Here is a 23,625-nt window from a genome sequence, read left to right on the forward strand (position 1 = left end):
TTAGCGCATCGTTGTCTGCGCCAAAGCCACTAAAATATGCCCGCTTTTTTTATGTACACACACAGTATCCTTAGCTTATTTAATTAGCATAAGGTAGCGAAATCGGACATACAAAGAAATACCGCTACCAATTAAAAAGTGAAGAAATATTTAAAAATAGCCAAAGATTTAAAAAATGTTAAAAGTCAGCTGTGCATAGTAAATTTAGGGGGAAAAGGAATCAGTCTAGTTTGTTGGGTATGCCTAATCATTATAAAGTTGTGTCCTTCTCTTCCATTGATCAAATTGTCTTCCTAAACAAGAACTATAAGCATTTGTAATTATTGGTACATGTATATTAATTGATCACGTCTTTGTGTTTATTTGATACATAAATTAAGTACCATAAATCGTTTTCGTTGGGCTCTATGTTTATGTATATGCATCATAAACTAAAGAAAACATTGATGGGGTAAACAGATCTCAATAAAATCAACAAACTTTTACATGTATATACATTTTTTCCAAGTACCAGGGACTCGATTGGAAAATTATCCTGAGTAACCGATTACCAAATATCAACCAATTTGACATCCCTAATTAAAACATCACAATCAAAAGCTTTCACTCTTGATAATGCTTGTTTAATTCCCTGAAACATCAGTGCATTGGCCAATCAAAATGCAGATTACAAAACATAAGAATTCAGTAGATTGAGGTTTCAGGCTGAACTTATTGAACAAACTTGAATCTACACCACCTGAGGATGCTTCCTGACCATATAAATATGACCAATCATGGCTTTGCTCTTCTTGAGAAGAAGCTTTTTAAAAAAAAATTCCTATATACTCCTATGTAAAACTTTGATTGTCCATCGTGGCCCCATCCTACCCCAAGGGGTCATGATTTGAACAAACTTGAATCTACACCACCTGAGGATGCTTCCACATAAATATTACCAATCATGGCTTTGCTGTTTTTGAGAAGAAGATTTTTAAAGATTTTTGCTATATATTCCTCTGTAAAACTTTTATCGTCCATTGTGGCCCCACCCTACACCCGGGGGTCATGATTTGAACAAATTTGAATCTACACTACCTGAGGATGATTCCACATGAGTTTCATCTTTCATAGCCCAGTGGTTCTTGAGAAGAAGATTTTTAAAAGATGCCATTAATATTTCATTATTTTGTAATTATCTCCCCTTGGAAGAGGGTGTAATGGACAATCTGTATATTTTATTCTGAATTCCAATTTTGTCCGTAAGTTTCGATTTCTGTGCATTCCAATTTTATCAGAATGATACGTTTATCAAATGTTGAGAAATGCACGAGCGCCATATTTAGATCAATGAGTGCAGTAGTTTGTTGTGTTCTAGCTGAAAGTACCAGACATACATCACGGTAATTATATATTAATTATTTATTACATACTGTCTGCTATATGCATTTACTTGTTACATTGAATTTGAGTAGGAATTTGTCATATTACCACTGTTTACAAAGTTTCATATAAGAAGCAATTTTTGTGTCATGATTTATATTGATAAAAAGTTACATTATATGTATATTCTGTATTGAGTACAAGTATTTATTATATTTACATTTCATTTGTAGTCAATCTATGTCAGAAACAGGGACTTTGTCATACTATGTCAGAGACAAAGACTTTGTTATACAATGCCAGAATGTGTCCATGTTAATAAAGACATTGAATTGAACCTGTGTCGTTGGTACAAGAGAACACTACAGAGGGCGTGGCCCTTAATTTGAACAAACTTGAATCCCCTTTACCCAAGGATACTCTGTGCCAAGTTTGGTTGAAATTTGCCCAGTAGTTCTGGAGAAGAAGATGAAATTATGAAAAGTTTACAACGACAACAACGACGATGACAACAATGATGACAGACAACGGACAAATTTCAATCAAAAAAGCTCACTTGAGCCTTCGGCTCATGTGAGCTAAAAACTATTACCTTATATAACTTGTTCTTATTGTAACAGAGACCATTACAGATGTCCCCCCAAACACTATCCTACTTATTTTTGGTGATCTATTCCATATATGCATATTACTTAAATTAAGCAAAACTTTCGTAACACAGACTTGAAATATATGTTCTACTAAGTATTCTATTACAACAAATATAGAGCAAAATAAACACAAGCCAAGGAGGATTCAGTTGACACCTAAAATGCACGTGTTACAAGTTGTTTATCATTGAATGGCTTAATGATTGGCTGAGAGATAAGAAAAACAATCAAGATTTCTAATTTTTGAAAAAGAAGTCACTACAGTCAGCTCACAAATATTGAATGAAATATGCCAGGGGTCTAACAGCAACCTGTTGACTCAGGACCCCTGGCTTGCGAGGATGCTCAAACAGTGGAAATACATATTTTCCTTAAAAGTTTTCAAATGCAGCAATGTTAAAAATATCTCTGCTTTAGATTGCTTTTTAAATAATATGTAAAATAAATATTAGTAGACATTTACTTGCGACTTTTTGTCTTTGTAAAATAAAAAACCAAATTGTGAAAAGTTGCCTTGAAATAGCTAAATAAAGCTACCTGAGGTAGGTAAATAAAGCTACAGTAGGTAATTTTAGCTACATAGCTAAATGTACTGACTGTACTGGTCCCAATGAACTACGGGGAAGTTTATTAGATAGAACATTCTATCATTAAAATGATATTGTCCTACAGAGCCGGTTTAACGATAGAATTCGTTCCTTGTATGGCAATGTTGCAAAATAAACACGGGCAATAACTCAAACTCTGTGCATTTTCTATGAACAGTCCTGAAAATTCCGAATGTCAACATGGCGTTAAATTTGAAGCAAGGAAAAAAAGTTGAGAAAATGAGTTGAATTTTCGTATTTATATGGATTATTCTTTAGGTTAAAAGGCATATACAATCTCAAAAAGGTTTGTTATGATTAATTTGGTAGTTATTTTCAGTGCAACTCCTTTTGTATTCTTCAAAATTATTTCGGATTCGATCCACTCCGATTTGCTACATTGCAAGTATATGGGACGTATTCTAACTGTGGTGAAGGCTTAAGGCTTGTCCCGAGACACAGTTAGATTATTCTAACTAGGAAGTTTATTAGCCCTTAGGTGATCACCCTTTTTACATGTAGTATGCAGTAAGACAAAAATATTGTATGAATTTACCGTTGTCTATTACAAGTGGTACACCATTGTTGTCATTTGAGTATTCAAATACTGGATCTGGCAGGGTTTTATCGTCTTTAAAAGCGAAAATTCCTCGGGTCCTACATTCAGATTTTTCCATGTTTATTTATCTAAAAATGGGCTGATATAAGAATGTTTATAATCCCTGTAAAAATCATAAATTGCTTTGTTCCTCCAGTCGTGTTATTATTATAGCAATATTCAAACGAAAAAAGAAAGCTTCCTTCGTCAAGTCCTGCTGCGATTTGAAATCATCGGATATTGCATATTTAAACTAAAATAAAAATCGCCAAGAGCCATATTAAAACCCGGATTATAGCGAACGTTGTACAATATTATGTTGACGGTGCGACCGTTGGGGCGAGCGCAGTTGTTCACTTTTAATTAAGGAAAAGAAGGACCTTGAGTTAAAAAAAATACTTGTCATTCATTTTTTTTCATATTTTATATATTTCTAATTAAGTATGTCCCACATATTTTTAACGAGGTTGGATCCTGATATTTAAAGTCTTAAACTTTTTTTGTCAAGTATATTTTTAGTTTCTTCACACATAGCTTAATTAAAAATCAAAACAAAAATTGGGGGTCAATATGCTTCTTTTGGCGCTACAGTACATTTATATGACCTTTTTGCACTGAAATTTGTGTCTTAATCAAAAATCACATCTTCGACGTTTTCACAGTCCCTTTAATGTTTTTATCCAAATAAATCATGGGACAAAATAAACTATTAGTCTACTTAAAAAAGACACTTTAAAATTGTGATTAAGAAAAAGTTTCAAATGCTTCGCATAATCAATTATTTGACCTTTCTGCACTCAAAAAGTGTGATTTCCCTGGTATTAAAAATTTAACAAGCAAGAAAATTATTTTAAAGTCTTAAACTTTTGTTGAATTTAGGCAGATTGATTAAAGTTATCTTTAACAACAAAAGTGGGATGTAAATTTTCAGATATTACTAAAAAAGTGTTAATTTTATGTTAAAATTGGCTAAATTTTTTTCCCGGACTTTCAGAATATATTAACTATATTTGTCACAATATAATGAAAGAATTCATAAGAAATAATTTAATAGATATTTCAGAACCAGCACAAAACATTTCACTGCAAAAAACAGCTCTATGTGCAACCAGCATGGAAAAATAGGAATCTAAACTTAACGGTACTGTATATATTTCAAAAGGGAAATATTGATCATTTTCTCCTTAAAAAAAAAACCTTCCGCCACAAAATATAGTTCCTGACTTAATCCTATTTGAATGGAATTTAATCGCGGTTTTTTCATTGGATATAGTTTAATTTGCATTGTAGAATCTAGTTTTAATGTTTGAACTTAAAAATGATGCAGAATTTTATTTTTAAAAAAAGGTCCAGACTAAAGTCTGCTCAAAAGCTCAGGATCGAACCTCCTTAAGGAAGCGATTGCAAGGCGTCACGTGATCGACTCATGTGATGTTTAAAAAAAGAAAGTTTACGATAACCATTTCCGGAATAAGGGGCGTGATATGATTGCACCAATGACAAAAAGTCCTCGTGGAAATATTTCATGAACAGAGAAAGAATGGGGAGCGTCGACGCAGATTTTTTTTTCATCTACGTGTTTTGTTTTTGACACGTCTAGCTTTTGTGTATATAGTTCTGAACATTTAAATCTATTTCATTAATAAATTGAATTTATATCTGGATCTTTATGTCCTCTTGTTTAAATTTATTAAAATATTAGAATTTACTATTGGATCTACGTCAACGTATATATTCATTTCCTAGAGGCTTCAGACGGCGTGATTTTCTCAGTGATTAATGAATATGGATGAACAGATGAACGAATGCGATTTTGATATATATACATTATAGACTAGTTTGAGGTTGCATGCTGGACATGAATATCTTTTTTTTTAATATTGCAGAGGAAATTTGTTTTCCTCTATAAGATCTTCTCTAGCATTTTCAACACTTACATCGACCATGTAAACATTGAATCATCGGTGCATATATTGTGTAAACATTTTGTAAAATGTTTTATGTGTCGTATTTTGTCAAAAATTGAAATTGAACACACTTCTGATGACAGAAAAGAAAAGTTTCTTTTTGCAAGTTTTCACAAATCTAGCAAAAAATAATTTTTAAAATAATAATTTTTGAGAATTCACGAGGACATGAACAAAAACGCTTCACGCCGGTATAATTTATGAAGCGCATAAGCACGAAGCGATGCAAATTTATGTCATTCAACAATTCTTTTTGAAACTAAAATTTCTAGTTTTGACGTCGTGTGGAATTATGACGTCACAATGGAGATATTCTTGCTTCCTCATGTACTCATGTACCTAGTTCATGAGAAAATCATGCGAAGAATATGAAGGAAAAATATTTGTAAATATTAAATAGCAAATTACTATTTTTTGCCAAATAAGATATTAGGATTTTTTTTATATTTATTGCAGATACAAGTTCTATGAAATAACCCCTATTCATGCAATATGTTCAGACAGGTGTCTACCCCCCCCCCCTTTCCAGGTCACAGTGCAGAGACCTCGATGTTCAGCGCATGAACAATTTGTCCCTTGGACCAATGTGTACTGGTTTGGAATATATATATTTATATTGATATAATAACGGAATGAATGTTTTGGAGACGGGAAAATTAAAAAAAAAAAAAGAAAGAAACAAATGTGCAAGTTGTTATTTTTTGAGTACATGATTTTATTTTATTTTTTTTTACTTTTGTTATTCTGATTTACATAAAAAACGAGCAACAAACGTAAGATTTTCAGAAAAAAGTATTTATTAATCTATACATTTTGTTTTTTCTTTAGTCTTTTAACAGACTATACATAATTAAGGTTCAACAGCAAACCATCATACGAAAATTTATGAAATCTTATAATATTTTAGGAAGGGAGAGGGGTTATTGAAATGCATGTAGCTTCAAAATGAATGTGATGACCTTACTTCATATTTTAACCATAAGTCACTTATAATAATTTGTACAAAATATATTAGTTTTTGGAAAATTCATTGGGTATTTTTTTAAGACGTTGAGAACTGCTCTTGAAGTGAAAATATTACTGCAAATTTACAATGAATACTCCCCAAAGCAGCGGTGGCCTTACTACATCTATCAATATTTACATTTGCTGTGTTTTTCTACTAAGCCTACTGTGAAATTGATTTGAAAGCCATTTTTGTGTATACTCAAGCGTAGAAATATACACGGAGAAACTCACCCTAAAGTGACGTCACAATGAGGCTACAGAGACGTTAATAAAAAAATGACGATATAGGGCAAAGAGAAATTCAAACATTGAGTATATATTTGGTGCATTTAAACATGTAAAATGTAAATATAAGGAATGTTTTTAAGTTTAGTGTGAATTATTGGTGTGTAAATCACACAGACTTGCACGTAGGCATAGGCACGCTAGCGCTTCATGAAATATGCCTACGTGACAAGTCTGTGTGATTTACACAGCAATAACTCACACAAAACTTAAAAACATTCCTTAAATAGTTTCCGATACAACTTTTATTTTCATTGAATATAAAAAGCATATTATTTAATATCTAGTGGAATTTTTTTTAATTTTGTTTCAATTTTGATACCTGTATGGGATATATAAAATTTCACCTCATAAATATCATAATATTGAAAAACTGCGGTTACCATGGCAACCATATCATCCTTATAACCCTGATGACGATGGTTGAAATTTTCATATTATGATACCATTAACGTAAGGCAAATTAAATGTAAAAATGAGAAAAATTCATTGAGCGGATTTTTTTCACGGACCCTTGCAATCGTTTCCTTAAGCAGTTATATTTTTAGGTTCCTTACCTTATTTTAGAGAAATTGACTGACAAATACTAAGCCCTGCCTGTAAACTTTGTCTTTCTGTCTTCAAAATGCTTCTCCTCCTACAGTTTTGGTAAGATTACGAAATAACTAGGCACACAAGTAGACTAAACTAAGATAAATAATTTTGTGAATCGGTTTTTGAATCCGATGAACGATGTTGCCATGGTTACTAAAAATAAAAATTTCTGTGAAATACTTTCAAAATGCTACTCCTCCCACAGTTTTTTTCTGATTTCAGTATAACTTTGCACACAAGTAGACTACACTAAGATACATAATTTTATGTATCGGTTTTTGATTTTGATGAACGGTGTTGCCATGGCTACTAAAAATAGAAATTTCTGTGAAATACAATCAATATGCTACTCTTCCTCCAGTTTGGTCTGATTTTAATATAACGTGGCATGCAAGTAGACTATACTGAGATACATAAATGTTGTTATTGTTTTTGATTGATGATGTTGCCATGGTAACTAAAATCGAAATTTCTGTAAAATTCTTTTAAAAGACTACTCCTCCTACAGTTCTGGTCTGATTGCAATCTTGCCACAAAAAGAAATGAAATTAAGGATCATTATTCTATTTAAAATCCAAGTGCTACTCTTCTCTTCCTTTGTTATTAGTACAAACCAGTAGAGCTACAGTCTCGATAGAGACTTCTGGTTCCTATAGACCTTTTGTTTCGTCTTCATCATAAACTCTGAATGGTATTTTATAAGTTTTTCTTCAATAAACTTTACTCACGATAAATTTGCAAATCTGCTGGAAAATATCAATGAATACACGCCACAAACATTTCGGTAAGCCCACGTCGATCATCGAGATCAGTCGTTATCTTAGCAATGTAAGCTGACGCCAGTGTCTCTATGTCCACATCATAATAAATGTGCCCTATTGAAATTGTAGATATGATGTTTTTGGTCAAATTTTATAAAGTTAAGCTTGATTTCAAGTCAACTGGCTAGGACTAGTGTCTCCATTCCTCCAACTTCTCATAACCACATCGGACGTGTTTCTCTATTCCAAGATAACAATATGCTCACTATTATTGATCACAAGCATCAGAGAGGAAATATCCTCATACCAGACAATCTATTTCATGTTTACAAGAATGTTAAAATTTTAAAATATTTGTTTTCAAGTGATACTTTCTATCTGTTAATCAATGATATATTTATAAACTGTAAACAATTTAACTTTATACCTCACTTAGTTTTGGAGCTATTGTAAAAATAAATTTTTGGACACCTTGACCTTTAGCAAAACCTTAATGATAATAATCACCGCTGAGCACTTTGAATTGTTGTGTGTATCTTTTGCAGTTATCTATCAAATTAAATTATCAAACAAACATTGTAAATTAAGTGATACAGTTTAGACTTAGTTTTGATTATTGTGACAATATTAATTGAGAATGAACTTGTGTGACACTTGCTTGGAAAATTATCCACGATTTCTCAGGCACGTTTCATGGTTTTCTGAATTTTTTCTTGTCTATTGAAATAAAAAATATATGCATGTAGTTTTCTGATCAAGAATAAAGACAAAAATAATGTTTTTAACTTTTAACGTCTTTTTTTTTTTAAAGTTTTCTTGTGCGTAGGAATATAGCTACTTCAAAAAAGCCAAGAAATGTGTAGTTTGATACGATTAACCGGTTAATCGGTCGGAACGTCTTGCGGTTAACCGATTAGCAATTCTGTATTCGATTGCCATCCCCAATACATATATATATATTGGGGATGGCAATCGAATACAGAATTGCTAATCGGTTAAACGCAAGACGTTCCGACCGATTAACCGGTTAATCGTATTAAAATACAATGTCATATTTTCTTGACATGTATTAATATATTTTTAAGTAACTCTATCCATATACACAAGAATACTAAAAAAAGACGTTAGAAACATTCTGTTTATCTTGTTCAGGAAACTACATATACTAGTACATTATTTTATTTCAATTCCAATAGACAAAAAAAAAAAAAAAAAAAAAAAAAAAAAAACACGAAACATACCCGAGAAATCAGACTGTGACATCGATGTTTTTGCAGAGCAGAATATATTCCGCATTCTCACCAAAATCAAAACTAAGTCAGGACTTTCTCTTAATTTACAATGTTTGTTTAACAGTATAATCTGAAAGATGACTGCAAAAGACAGACATACCAATTCACAGTGCCCAATGGCGATTTAATAGTGTCATTAAAGAATTACAGGACAGTTACGGTATCGATAAGATATTTAATCAGTAATTAACACTTCTCAAACTGACCAATTAGCCCGCGATCTCAATCCGGAGAACCAAAATTACAACCGATTCAGCTTAACAGATACGTCGAAATGCTAAATTATTCAAGTTTATGCACAGGTGTCTTTTTTTAAAATCAATTCTAAAAAATTGCTTTCAAATTTACATATTTATTATTTTTTCCGACTAACCGATTACAGATTTTCTAACCGATTACCATCGTTCCGACCGAGTAATCGGTTAACCGGTTACAAATTGCCATCCCTAAATTTTATATATATATATATATATATATATATATATATATATATATATATATATATATATATATATATATATATATATATATATATATATATATATATAATTTTAGTTGTAACACGTCATTTGATTGGATAAAAGATTTCGTTTATACCGTATAACATAAGTTTCCTACGTCACAATGAGTTACGGCAAAAACGTATTACTCCGTTTGGAGGAAAAATTGTCTAATTGTCTATATTGAAATTAAATTATAAGGAATGAAGCTTATTTTAACTTATGTTATACGATATAACATAACTTGGGGCAGTTTACGCTTTATATACCGCGAAAAAAAAACATATATATATATATATATATATATATATATATATATATATATATATATATATATATATATATATATATCCAAGATAAACAAACAATTATTAATTAAATGTGAACTTGTTTGTTTATCTTGGATTTAATTTTAATTTATAACCTATCTATACCATGGACTTTTACTACAATTTCACTATATTAAGAAGTCAAAGGTTTAATATCATGACGTCATCTACTGAATCTTTTAGTTTTTTGGGGTTTTTTTTGTTTTTGTTTTTGTTTTGGTTTTTTTTTTTTTTTTTTTTTTTTTTTTTTTTTTTTTTTTTTACCATTAATTTTTTTTTAATTGCCAAAATATCAGAAACCACCAGTTTAATTTTCTGTATTTTGACACATTTTATTCTGGGATCCATTTCAAATATTCTGTTGATTTTTTTGTAAAAGGAGTATTCTACTTAAGTATAGTAGTGTGGTCCCTTTTTACACCTTTGGTTTACCGGTTAAATATTAGCGTACGGTATTTTGATTGTTTTCATTGTGTATAACGAAGTATTTCTAATTAAAACATTGTGTCTTTATAATGAATAATTAAACATATCAAAAAATACAAGCCTATTTTTAACACCTATCGCACTAAAAAATCCCGGAACATTTTCCCCCGATCAGACTACGGTTTCTCTATTACATGGAAATGGGCGGAGACTATAAAAAGAAGATCTTGGAATTATATTTTTTTCGTTCAAAGACGAATTATATGTTCAAGATTCACAATCAACTACAAATACAATTTTCTATTTACAAAACTTTGGAAATAAAAGCTGTAACAAGATGAACCAAACAAGTCCATGCTGATCGATATAAAACTGAGTACGTTTCAACTGAGGACTAGCACGTTTACTGGGGGCATTTACCCGTAACGATACAAATCCACGTGGCTTGCTATGATTCTAAACAGGTCATAAAGAGGTTAATCGCATGTAAATGAAGTCAACGAAGAGATTCAAAATCATAATACTTTTAATTAGAAAACATAGAGCACAAGGTTGTTCAACAAAAATATTTTCACTCAACCTTTACACTTATAATATACACATTACATTTCAAACTCGACTCTGAACAAACCTGTGCTCGGTGTTTACGAAAGCTTTGAAGTGTGTACCTGTCACTGATTTCTTTTGATATTCATGAAAATCAAGGGATCTTACCTTCAACGCGCAGCTTCGTATGCTGCCTATATCTATTGTTTGACATTCTTAGATGATGATTCAAATAATAAAGACATTAGTTAATAATAAAATTTAATTTTTAAAAATTTTAATATATGTTCGAAATTTGACGAGTAACCGGGGACCACAGATAAGCCTTACTGAGACTTGTTCTTTAAGTATACATTTTTCGTAAGAGAACTTAAAGTGAAGAATATTTACATGTCAAATTTCAATTCCGAGACTATGTATGATCTATTTTTACATCATATTTTACTCAAATTTACCAGTATCATTTTATTTTACTGAATTTTAGTAAGAAAAAGGTTGCCTTTATAAACAACATCGCATAAGTTTGCAATAGATCAATTGATAACTTTTAAATAACTTTGAGGCACATTCTCAAGTTGAATGTCTGATATCACAATCTTCATACAGGGGTCTGATAGGCCATAATTCAAACTATGCAAGCAAAAAATGTGCCGTTGAATTTCTTTCATATTACACATAAAGAGAGATTTTGTATCCTAGAACAAAATATCAAAGTTTCAAAAGATTTGAATTTGAAGAAAATTTGGCCTATCTACTGTGTACTACTTTAATATGTTGGCGTAATGTAGAGTCTAGGCCCTGGTGATGGAATTGAGGTTCAATCATTGAACGTAATGTACACGGGCGTGATACACGTTCTATTTAGTGGTGTTACAAGCCCAACTAGTGTTAATTGTAACGGGAACCGTTACAGATGTTCCTCAAACACTACTCCATTCCCATGTTGGCCACATACCCTACAAGTCTCATTAAATTAGGCAATTCTTTTGTGTAATAAATCTACACTTTATTTTCAGAAGCATTTAATCGAAAAAACATCGCCGGCCGGTATAGTCCTTTGAGTATTGGCTAATCAGATTTCAGAGCACGCGCATGCCCATGTTTTCTAGAAATTTCACTTGTCTTCCTCGAAAAGAGACTTACAATAAATACCTATGTAAGAAATCTCAAACATTTTCACTGAAAACTAATAGAGATACAGTTATTTTAGTATTAGCAAATCAGTGCATGCCTGTTCTTGCATTCAATTTTCCTTGTACCACAATGTAGGGACTTATTATACCTATCTATATTCTAATTTAAATTTCATCCTGTTTTGTTGAAAACTAAGAAAGATACATCCATCTAAAGAATAAGCCAATCAAATTGCATAAGACGTGCATGCGTGTGTTTTCACGATATCTCATATATATATATCATAATGAAGAACCTCCTTCTGTATGACTATGTTTTAAATTTCAAAATATTTCGTCAAAAAACAAGAATGTTATTGAGATTTTTTGTGTCAGCCAGTTAGAGCGAAGCTTGTCTACACAACTAATATATGTTTTTATAAGATGGTTCGAAGCATATTCTCAAAAATATGAAGTTTACAGTTGTTTCAATTGAATCAGTCATTTCACTCCTCGCATGCGCACGCACATGCATGCAAATGTTTTTATGAGATGGTTCAAAGCATATTCTCAAAAATATGAAGTTTATAGCTATTTCAATTGAATCAATCATTTCACTCCTCGCACGCGCACGCACATGCATGCAAATGCGTGCGAAATGACCTTCGTTCAGCACATCTTCTTAACATGCCTGTTAACTCTTAAAAGGTCGCATCTCAATCGCATGAGTAGTTTCCGAGAACAGTCGCGGACAAAAACGTACCGGAGAAGAAATTTTGAAAAAAGAAAGTAAAAACAATATGTTTCCAAACTTCGTTTGGTGAACATATTAACTGCACTTGAGCTTTTTTCTTAATAGTATTAAAAACATTGTGTAAATTCATTACTACAGTGTAAGTGTAACAAACAAGAAACAGATAAAAAAAAATAATTCGGAGAGTAACACGGGGTGTTTTTTGCTTATGGTGACGGAGTTTTGGTACTCGGGGATACAATTTGAACTTTTGCAGGGATTCAGTCTTTTTACAGTGATTTTCACTCTTATATAGTGAAAAATCAGTAGAGGTTTAATAAATTTACTTGTCAGTGCTTTTAGTTATAGTTACACTCCTTTGTCACTATATAACAAAGAATGAGAAGACTTAAAAAGTCGTTAACTGAAGTTTTATAAAATGTTAATTTCTTTCGAAATGTTTTGCAAAAGATGAACAATTTCAATCATTTTTTTAAATTCAAAAAGGATTTTAACGTGTTGACAAAGCAATAGAAACATTCTAAAATTGTGTCTAGGATCCCTTAAATATTTACATATCATTTGCAGTGTACACCATGCTTTCTACAGTGGCAGATACCTTTCATATGCATTATCTGTTTGAAAGTTTTCAGTATTCATGCAAGTCTGAAGAAAGTCCGATAACTAAAGGGATAAAAGTTACCAAAAAAATGAAAAAAATGTATTGTCAAACCTTGTAAAGAACAGATTTTATTAAAACTCTTTTGATCCTTGACAATGACCTCAGTCGCAATTCTGATTTATACGTGCAAGTAAAGTAACACATTTGTTTGAAGAAAGAAAAATGTCTCAATATCAAAATAAGTGAGGTTTAAGTACAAACAAATTTTATCAATATGTAAAACTTGAAATGAGTGCGAGTTATTTGATGAAGCAGTTTGGGTGCACAGGTTATATTTGCAGTTCAATGCATGTTGGTGCAGATACATATACGCGTTACATATATGGTCTATTGAACAATATTTAAGGAATGAATTTAATAGCTACCCAATTTATACGGTATAAAGTGGGTTACGGCAGTTTACGCTCTATAAACCGCGAAAGAATTTTGAAGAGTTTATTACTACATGTAATTAAGATTAAGATACATATAATTTTCCATTATTGTATCACCGGGGAAAATAAATGTAAAACTTTCCGGCAACAATGAAACATAAAAATGCTAACGATGGAATAGCACTTTATTATAACTTAGGTCGGTAGGGCGAATTCTGGAAATCCAAAAATTGCACCCGAACAATCCGAAGCCTAGGACTTGACTGATTAACAATGATGCATGTAACATATAAATAATAAAGTATAACAATGACAATTAGCACAATTCTGAGCATGAGTGACAGATGGCTTAGATAGAATAACTCATGACATGTTGAGTAAATTGATTAAATTGGCGCGTTTTGAGTAACATAGTAATTAGCATAATTAAAGTTTTTCGTGATGTTTAAAGTAATTACAGATAATTAAAAGTATATTTCAAAGTCAGGTAAAACATGTCACTAAAATTATGTTTATCAAAATTTACACTGTGATAATTGCATAATCTTTATTGTTACTTGCCGAAAGAATGCATAAGTATGAAATTTAAAATGAACAGGGTGATTAATCCTTCATAATCCCTCCATTTTTGAAATGCAGAAATATGTATGGCAGTATTAAAAAAAAAATCAACTAAGTTGTTTTAAATAGTAATTTTTACACAGTATTTTAGTATTTGCTTTAAATTAATTTAATAAATTACAACGTCGATTCATCAAAGATTTCCAAACCTCGATCGACCTATTCATTAAACATTATACGCGGGGGAAGGGAGGGTGGTCCAGTTTTCCCCCCAATTTTTCCACGTTTTCTGAAAATAGTTTTTTCTTTATTTTTTCTGGGATTTTTTTTTTTTTTGCTCATGTTTCGATATGTAAAAATTCATTCTTTTAGACGCTGCTTGCCACCCCCCTTTTCTACACACTTTTTGTTGCTTTTAGGTCGAACTCGGGCATATTCCAGCGTTTGAAAAGAAAAAAAACTCCGAAAACTTAGGGAATCCCCAGCCCCCCCCCCCCCCCACATGTGCCTGATGAAGAATTGGTATCAAACTTGCACGTAAAGCCATGTTTATTGTTTATACACGCCAGGTATAGGTATATAAACACGTACATCCCGTGTAATCAATAGCTTTCACACTTTGCCGCTCCGCCGTGATTCTTGCCGCTCCACTGACCACAGATTTTAACATTACAAATTTTGTATTTACTCATTTAAAATTCATTTTTCTTTGATTTTTTTTTTCTTTGCAAAATTATTGAAGCGGCGACCGCCGCCCCTGCCGCCCCTTTGCCGACGCCCCTGAAAAATGACTTCAAATTGTACAAAATTTAAATTGAATCAAGCGGATCGATACGTATTTGACGCAAGTCATTGTGACGTAGGCAACCCAATTTATACGATATAAAGTAAATTTTTTATCCAGTCAAATGGCACGTTACAATCAGAATTAAATTATATGGAAATAACGAACAGTATTAAAGCTCAAAAGTCCATTAAACATTACAAAATAGGTGCAGAGCAAACACGGACCTCCAAAACATCAGAGGTGGGATCAGGTGCAATGGTGGAGTGAGCATGCCCTGCCGACCGGTCACACACGCCGTGTGCTCCTTGTCATGATCGGGAAATAACGGAAAAACCCTGTCGACAATTCAGTGTGTAAATAATGGCCTAAGCATTTGACTCAATGATAAATTGTATTTGCTGACAAGGTCATTGTATCGACCATAGAACTTACGAAATGATGACTTTAAACAAGACTGCTGATATTCTTGTTTCATCAACTTGTTTGTCAATAATTTACCTCGTTTTAGAAATTGTGCATGCTCTTGCGTGTCGGATCAACTGAGAGATATAAACCCCGTATGCAGGTGTATATTTTTGAACCTTTATAATGTGAGAAATTTATTCATTTTACTAGTATATGGTGAATATGTTTATTATATTTGTTTATTATGTTTAATATTACTGTTATTATTTTTTTTTTTTTGGCAAGCATTGTTGTCAATGTGTAATCATTTACATGCTTCATTATAGACTTGTTAATTCTGAATCTTTAATAAGTGTCTTTGAAATATTTGTATGTTTATCTTGTATATTATAACTTTACATTTTCGCTACAACTAAATAATTCGTTCGACAATCACTATAATTATAATTGTTGTACAATGTATATATTACAGGGAAAGGTTTTTCTAAGTTTTAAGAACTTGTAACCAATTCCTTTTGTATTACTAGTAATCATACAAAAAATATGTTCAAAACAATCAAAACATATACGAGCATATTCATTCATTTGCCTGAAAGAAGAAGAAGGCTTTAGTTTGGAAATAAACTAAGAATAATTATATTTTCCCGCTGTTCACCAGTAAAAGCGGGAAAATATTGTATTGACGACACAGTGCATTATAATGGAAGGTTCCATTATTAGCCAATAGTTTTCTAGTGTAAAGAACAGGTTTTCGAAAGGTAATTCAGGTATTCGCTTCTGGCCGCCGTGCGGCACGAGTTAGACGAAATTTCACATATAGAAAAAATTTTCATGTCATTATTAGAAAATGTCATGTATTATATATATGGTAAACTAGGTGTGAGGTCCGTTCACAACTCCCCCAGCATCCAGCGGCACCTGGCAACGGACACAGGTTTTCTGGAGTTTTTGCATCGATTTTCACCGTTTTTATCTCTATTTTTTGGCTGGCCGGGCCTAATGCTATGTAAAGGGAGGTACTGCAGTTGTTTAAATGTCATGATTGTTTTAAAAAAAAAGTAGTCTTGTAAAGAAAAGAAAGTCGACATTATGTTTTTCTGCTTTTAGTTTATGTGTATATTATGAATATAATGTTTATGATGAAAGCAGTGTAAAACAGAAATAAATAGCGGGCGTCCAGCAATCACGGCTGGCTATCAGGCATTGTATGTTTGGGTTGTGTTGTATTTTACTTGTAGTAGAGTTAATACTGTCTAATATATACCTATCTCTCAAACGCTCTGCTAAAATTTTGCGAAATTTGTATAAGGTAACTCTAAATGTGCTCAAATGATCTCCCTTTGAACGACGTCAGTACAACGACTCTTGGAATAAAGCCTTTATGTTCTTAATTCGTTTTACTCAAACGAACATAAATCATTTACCATATAAAACAACGCATTATTTATAGGATAGGAGGCGAAGCGCTCAGATTTATTCACACATTATAATATACATTATCAATCCTCATGTACCTTCATGTACCATCATGTACTCTCATGTACCATCATGTACCCTTATACCTCCATCTATATACATTCATCAAACTACAAAAAAAAAAAATTTAAACATCAATAAATTAAACAAATCAGTCAATATAAATTATAAATTGTAATAATGGGTGGGTGGGTGGGAATAATGCCAAAACGTGGAATTGATTTAGAATCTGAGCCTTCGAATGGCACATTTACACAATACTCGCCCTTAAATAACATCTCTACTCATGCGTACTTGTTACTATATAAATAGCCAATCATTGTATAAATCCAACACCCGTATCAAAACAAACCCGCCTACTTTCCCACGTGTACAAATAATGCTTAGCACCCATGATAAATACATTTATGTTCTTAATTCGTTTTACTCAAACGAACATAAATCATTTACCATATAAAACAACGCATTATTTATAGGATAGGAGGCGAAGCGCTCAGATTTCGAAAAGAATAAAGTAGAGTTAAGTTACAATAGGACAAAATTGAATTATATACCCAGATTTTTTGAAACGCTCAATTTTTCTGACAGTGTTTCCCTTACATAACCATCTTTTGCTTTTTCACTTTTCCACCTGCCATGTTTTTTGAAAATTCTGTCATTAACTCCTGAAGCAGCTGCCGCTGTAGCGCCTCCTGACCTTAAACTGTGTAATCCCTTTTTCTTATCTAAACCAATATCCCCCAAGGCAGAAAGAATAATTTCCCTTGCTCTAGTATATGACAGTGGTTTGTTAGTATTTCTTAACTTAAAGGAACCGGCTTTTTTCAAGTATGTAATTTGTCTAAAAATAAACTCATCTGAGGAACTCTCTATTCCCGCTAATTCTAAATATCTTTTCAAAAAATTTACAGGACATGTTTTGGTACCAGTCTCTGCAATACAAACATGAGAACCTTCAGTATATTTGTCTGTTTTGCTTTTCGGAATGAATATGGAGACATGCTGATCTTGGAATGAGATATCGGATCGTCTGATGTTAACAATTTCCGAAAATCTAAGAAAACCTGAATATCCTATAAGGCAAATTGTAATGATTCGCAAATCTGGAAGACAGCTGTTTTCATTGCCATACTTTTCTGCAAGAAGAAATAAATGAAGAGGTAAAAATAGGTTCCTTTTTTGTGATCGGTTTCCTGCATTCTCTCAGCACCCCTTCTTTGACCTGTGTGACTAAAGAAGAATGACATGGGTTTGAATAACCTGCTAAATTATGAGCCCATGAAATAGCACTTACAGCTTCCTCTAGTTTGGCTGACGAGCAAAAATTCTGGCCAATGTGTACCAAATACATAGAAACTGTCATATCAGTTGAAGGTAAAAATGACAAACTCGAACAATGAGAACTACACCATTTACAAAAGTTATTAAATGCATACTTATATTTCTTTCTGGTATTTTCTGCCTTTCCTTTTAGACAGTACTCCGGTAGTAGGGCAGATAGTCTATTCAGCTCTGGGTTGTCGTACGATCTGTTTTCTGCCCACCTTCCCTTGCGGAATATATCTGTAAAACGTATAATTGAAAACATCTATATAAAAAAAAAAAATACCACTACCTACATGTATATGCATCGAAATATACACACATTTCATTATTCATGACCTCCGTATATAATGTTATTCATATAAAACTTCTGCAATATGCCTCTAGCATATCAGGACCCGATACTACTTATAAGATTAAGGCATCTTCCAATAAATCTCTCTTGACAACTAATCATACATTATATACGTTTATAAAAACATCTGCAATTCACCGCATGCACCAGGACCAATAATATGTTAAACCTTCTGCAATGTGCCCTTGCACATCAGGTCCCATGTCACATTCTTGCATCTAATCTGATTGCCAAAACTTTTGAATAAAAATCCAGAGAACCAAAAATAGAATTCTTATTATATCCTTGTTTAAAAATTCTGTAAGCTTCACGAAATTCTAAAACCTCCTTTACAACGGGCATGGTTTCATTATACTCGTCAAAAATCAAAGGCCAGAAATAAGAAGAGGGCCAATGTGGAACAATGATAGTACCTCTCGATTAAGTTCCAATCAAATGTAAAATGCATTTACCAATCAATGAAATGGGGGGTACTAGCCAATTGTTATCCCTTTCCCATGAAAAACTAAAACAACCTACACCCTCTGTACCAGGATTCCAAAATAACGAATTGAATCGTTCTAACTTGGTATTTTTAAAATTCGCAAACCGGTCAATGTCAAATGGACCCCAAATACTGGTCATAAATTCAAAAAACTCATCTGTTATCCCACAGTCTCCGTAATCAATAATTTTGCTTAAATAATCTGCTCTGAAATTTTTATTTCTGGGTATCCATTGGGCGTCGATTGAAATACCGTTAGACAGACAAATTTGAAAAATGCCCAATGAAATTTCTTGTAAATCACTTTTCATACTCCCACTTTCAATGATTTTTACACAGTTTTGATTATCAGTAAACCATTTCACGGTTTTTTCCACAAAGAACTTTGTGAAACGATAATAGACCAACCTCTATAGCCTTTAATTCTCTCCATGTAGAACTCTTTTCTTTTTCAAACTCGCTCCATCCAATGTGAAAAACCTTTTGATCCAACTCTACTGTATGTGCTGCTCCAGCAACATCACTAGCGTCTGAAAAAATCATGACATGCTTTCTTGAATAATTCTGAAGGCTTTTGCAGTTATAAGATCTAACGTTCTTTTTCCAAAAATACATTTCAGGTAATATTGAATCTAAGATAACATGATCTAACTTTTTATCCCAAGAAACCCTATTCTCTATAGCAACGTGGCAAGCACGACTCATAAGTCTAACAACATTTCCCATAACCGCTAACATTGAAATAATTTTTCCCGTAAACTGTGCTACAATTCTTGCAGAAACATTAGGCAATGCATTCAAAACTCTTTCTAAACAATTTTCTAAGTCTACTATTCTCCGTTCTGGTACTCGTAAACTAAAATCTAAAGATCTCCATACCAGTCCAAGCCATTCAATTTCTTGCACAGGGCTGAAAATTGATTTCTTCTCGTTTATGAAAAAACCTGCTGAAACTAAAGACTGTTTAATAAATCCTGTAGCTGAAATACATTTTGCCTCGGACATAGCCAGAATAAGACCGTCATCCAGGTATAGAACTACTTTTAAATTGTTTTTTCTCCAATATTTTACTAATGGCCTCAAACACTTTGTAAAAACATATGGAGCTGAAGTTAGACCAAATGGTAAGACAGTGAAACAAAAATAATTACCCTTCCATGAAAAACCTAAATATTGCTGAAAACAAGGATCGATATCTATGTGATGATATCCCGACTGCAAATCAAATTTTGTCATAAAACAGTTTATTTTGAAATATTGTATAGCGATTTTCCAATCTTCAAATTTTACTTTTTCTTTCCGTACGAAATTATTTAAGAAACTAAGATCTAAAATAAGCCTTTTCTTTTCGTGGTTTTCTGCTACGCTCAGTGGATTGATCATATATGGTTTTTCATGTAACTGAATTACTCTACCTGAGTCTATCAGATCCTGAACTGCTCCTGAAACAAAATCTTCATTCAACATAGCTGAGATTTATTATTCTCGAAATGCTTTGAAGGGGGGTGAATTTCAAAATCAAGAGAATATCCATTTTAAATTATAGAAAAAACCGAATCATAAGCATCTATTTCTTTCCAAAACTGAAGATTATGAAACAAACTTTTCTTGACTCTACCTTTTATTTGATTACATTTTCTATCATAAGAAATCAAAATTTCCTTGATACTTTTTGAAATATCGAGAATACCAGACCAGCTTGGACTATAACAATACTTATCATCATTGACCGCCTGATGTGCTTGCTCCTGCAGACCCTGTGGTGGATTGCGTGTAATTGAGGGGGCAGCGACTTTTCCAGTGTCCGGTCTTAAAACATCTGTGACACACGTCTGAAGGCTGTGGGGTTCTCCATGAACCCCCAAAGGCACGAAAGGGCTGACTGAGTAGAGGATAACCACCAAAACTACCAGAGGAAAGCTGCGCCGGGGACCCCGCCGCTGCTGACACCGGACGGCTGTACGGTGTAGGACGTCCCCTGCCTCGGAACTTCTGCCGCATGGCCCGTGACTCCGCACTTCGTATCTTTTTATCGTCATCAGAGTCGTCTGCATAATCGTTTTGTTCATATTCCCTTACAGTCTTCCAACCAGCTGGACTATTATCTGCAATTCTTATGAGTTTATTACGTTTCTGCAATTTTTCTTTAATCTCTTTAATGACAGATACAGCCGAACTGTCTTTAAGGATGATAGACAGATTTTCTAGGTCTTCAATTATTTCTTCGTTAAAAGTGTACTGAATTCTATTGCCTTCACCCTGAATACGTGTACTTTTACTTTCTTTAATCTTCTTTGACAGACTTTTAGCGTTAACTTTCTGCTCGGTCAGAAGTTTTTCAGATAGAGAAGCAAATTGAGAGTCAATGACGCTTTTGAATAAACTTACTGCGTCGGCCAATTCATTCACATTACTAGTATTCCCAAGAATAGACTGAACCTCAGGAGCCCTTGAAACTTGTTGAGAGCGGCCTTGAGTTGGTGTTTCGTATAAAAGATTCAGCTCTGTGTCCTCGTGCTCGGACATTGTAACATGGATAAAACGTGGAATTGATTTAGAATCTGAGCCTTCGAATGGCACAATTACACAATACTCGCCCTTAAATAACATCTCTACTCATGCGTACTTGTTACTATATAAATAGCCAATCATTGTATAAATCCAACACCCATATCAAAACAAACCCGCCTACTTTCCCACGTGTACAAATAATGCTTAGCACCCATGATAAATACATATATTGATACAGGGGTTTAGTGAGGAGACGACGAGATACAAATACTTTTCAAAGACTTGAAAAATGACCTTTAATTTTAAACCCTTCCTAATAGGTTGGAAGAAGGTACTTTTTTTCTTCCTGTAACGAAAAATAATTAATTCTCTCATAGGATTACTGTTAATAAATTCTTTTTTTTACAAATACTACAATGTCAGCAAGATAAACGAAATGATTTCTTTTGTTGAAATACTAGCTGCAGAACTGTAGCGTTATGGTTTCATATTTTATTCTTTGACCATAACGCTACAGATCCCGTAATGTACATAAAGTGCAATTTACGGCGCAAGATTTTCTGCGCACTTTGGGAATGTTTTTTCGCCACTTTCCGGCATTGGTCAATCTGTATATTTTATCCACCTCCTAACCCTTTATAGTCGTCTCTACACACCTATAAACTCGCTTGTGAATTTGTTGTCGGATGGCATAACGAGATTATTGGTCTGTAGAGAAGACTATAAAGGGTTAGGAGGTGGATGAAATAAACAAGTTAGTTATAGAATATGTTTAGAATTAGGGGATGAAAGGCCGTTGATTGACCAATGCTTAAAGTGGCGAAATACATCCCCAAACTGCACAGAAAAACTTGCACCGTAAATTGCAGTTTTGTTTTTTTACATTACGGGATCTGTAGCGTTATGGTAAAAAATTAACATATAAAACCATAACGCTACAGTTCTAGATATGCAGCTATTCAAATACATATTACCACACACTTAGTCAGAAATCTTATATTTAATAAAAAGTCAGATCTTCAGATTACTCAAAAAAGAATATAGAAGTTTTCATCCATTTTGAATGGATTAGATTAGTGAATCTCTCTCTCTCTCTCTCTCTCTGACTTCTTTTTATGAATGTTGTGTATCTATCAAATAAAAGTTTCTACATACATGCACAAATTAAAATAAGACGTTTAAGATTGAACATAACGAATGTCAAGTGATTTTCTTTTTAATGAAGTGTAAGTATAATGCCGTGCAATTGAGTCTTGGCATCTCAAGATTTTTACTTGGATTTGGTTTGTGTCTATTGTAAATAAATATATCTGGATTTAGAATTATTTACACAGAAATAAGGTAAAATTCCAAGAATTTAAATGAATTAAAGTTGGAAAATCAATTTTAAAAATGAATTCAAAAACAAAATGTTTCATAATTGATCATGTAACTCTATGCATTGCAATGTACCTAATATTGAAGAAATGCGCATTGAGAGTTCTGATTGAAAAATCATTTATCTACATAAGTGTTAGGAGTCGGTAAGAGCTCTCATGCTTTCCATTGTTAGCGGTGAACGGTTCCTGATTACGTGATGATTAGAATTCAGCTCGAAAAACAGTTACTTTTCAAAGACAGCAACAATGACCTAGTATTAAATTCTTCACGGCATAAAGAAATCGGGAGCATTTGGAGTGTGTGTTAACTTTTGAACTGCATTGAGTATGTGCAATTATTTCTCTTACCCCTTTGCAATTGCCCTTTTTTATTCCTTCAAAATATGCCATGTCAAACCTAGTGAAGAACAAGTTTTCTTAAAACTTTTTTGATATTAGACAATTAACTTAATCGTAACTCGGATTTATACAAGTTACACATTAGTTAGAAGAAAGAAAAATATCTCAAGATTCAAATAACTGAGGTTTTTAAGTACAA

At 32.7% G+C, this 23,625-nt stretch overlaps 1 protein-coding gene and 1 long non-coding RNA gene across 3 annotated transcripts in view; one reads left to right on the forward strand and one right to left on the reverse strand.

The window, feature by feature from the left end:
• The window catches only part of LOC133192070 (actin-related protein 5-like), a 99,248-nt gene extending 95,874 nt beyond the window's left edge, over positions 1-3,374 (reverse strand). The window contains exon 1 of the mRNA XM_061327914.1: positions 3,156-3,374. Coding sequence (XP_061183898.1) covers positions 3,156-3,276 — 121 coding nt within the window. The 5' untranslated portion in view covers positions 3,277-3,374. The remainder of the gene's footprint in view (positions 1-3,155) is intronic.
• The window catches only part of LOC133192086 (uncharacterized), a 427,629-nt gene that overhangs the window by 88,274 nt on the left and 315,730 nt on the right, over positions 1-23,625 (forward strand). The gene's annotated exons all lie outside the window — the stretch shown is intronic.

This window comes from Saccostrea echinata, unplaced genomic scaffold (assembly GCF_033153115.1).
Source record: "Saccostrea echinata isolate AGI-Se365-2 ecotype Australia unplaced genomic scaffold, CSIRO_AGI_Sech_v1 ptg000025l, whole genome shotgun sequence".
Classification (NCBI taxonomy): domain Eukaryota; kingdom Metazoa; phylum Mollusca; class Bivalvia; order Ostreida; family Ostreidae; genus Saccostrea; species Saccostrea echinata.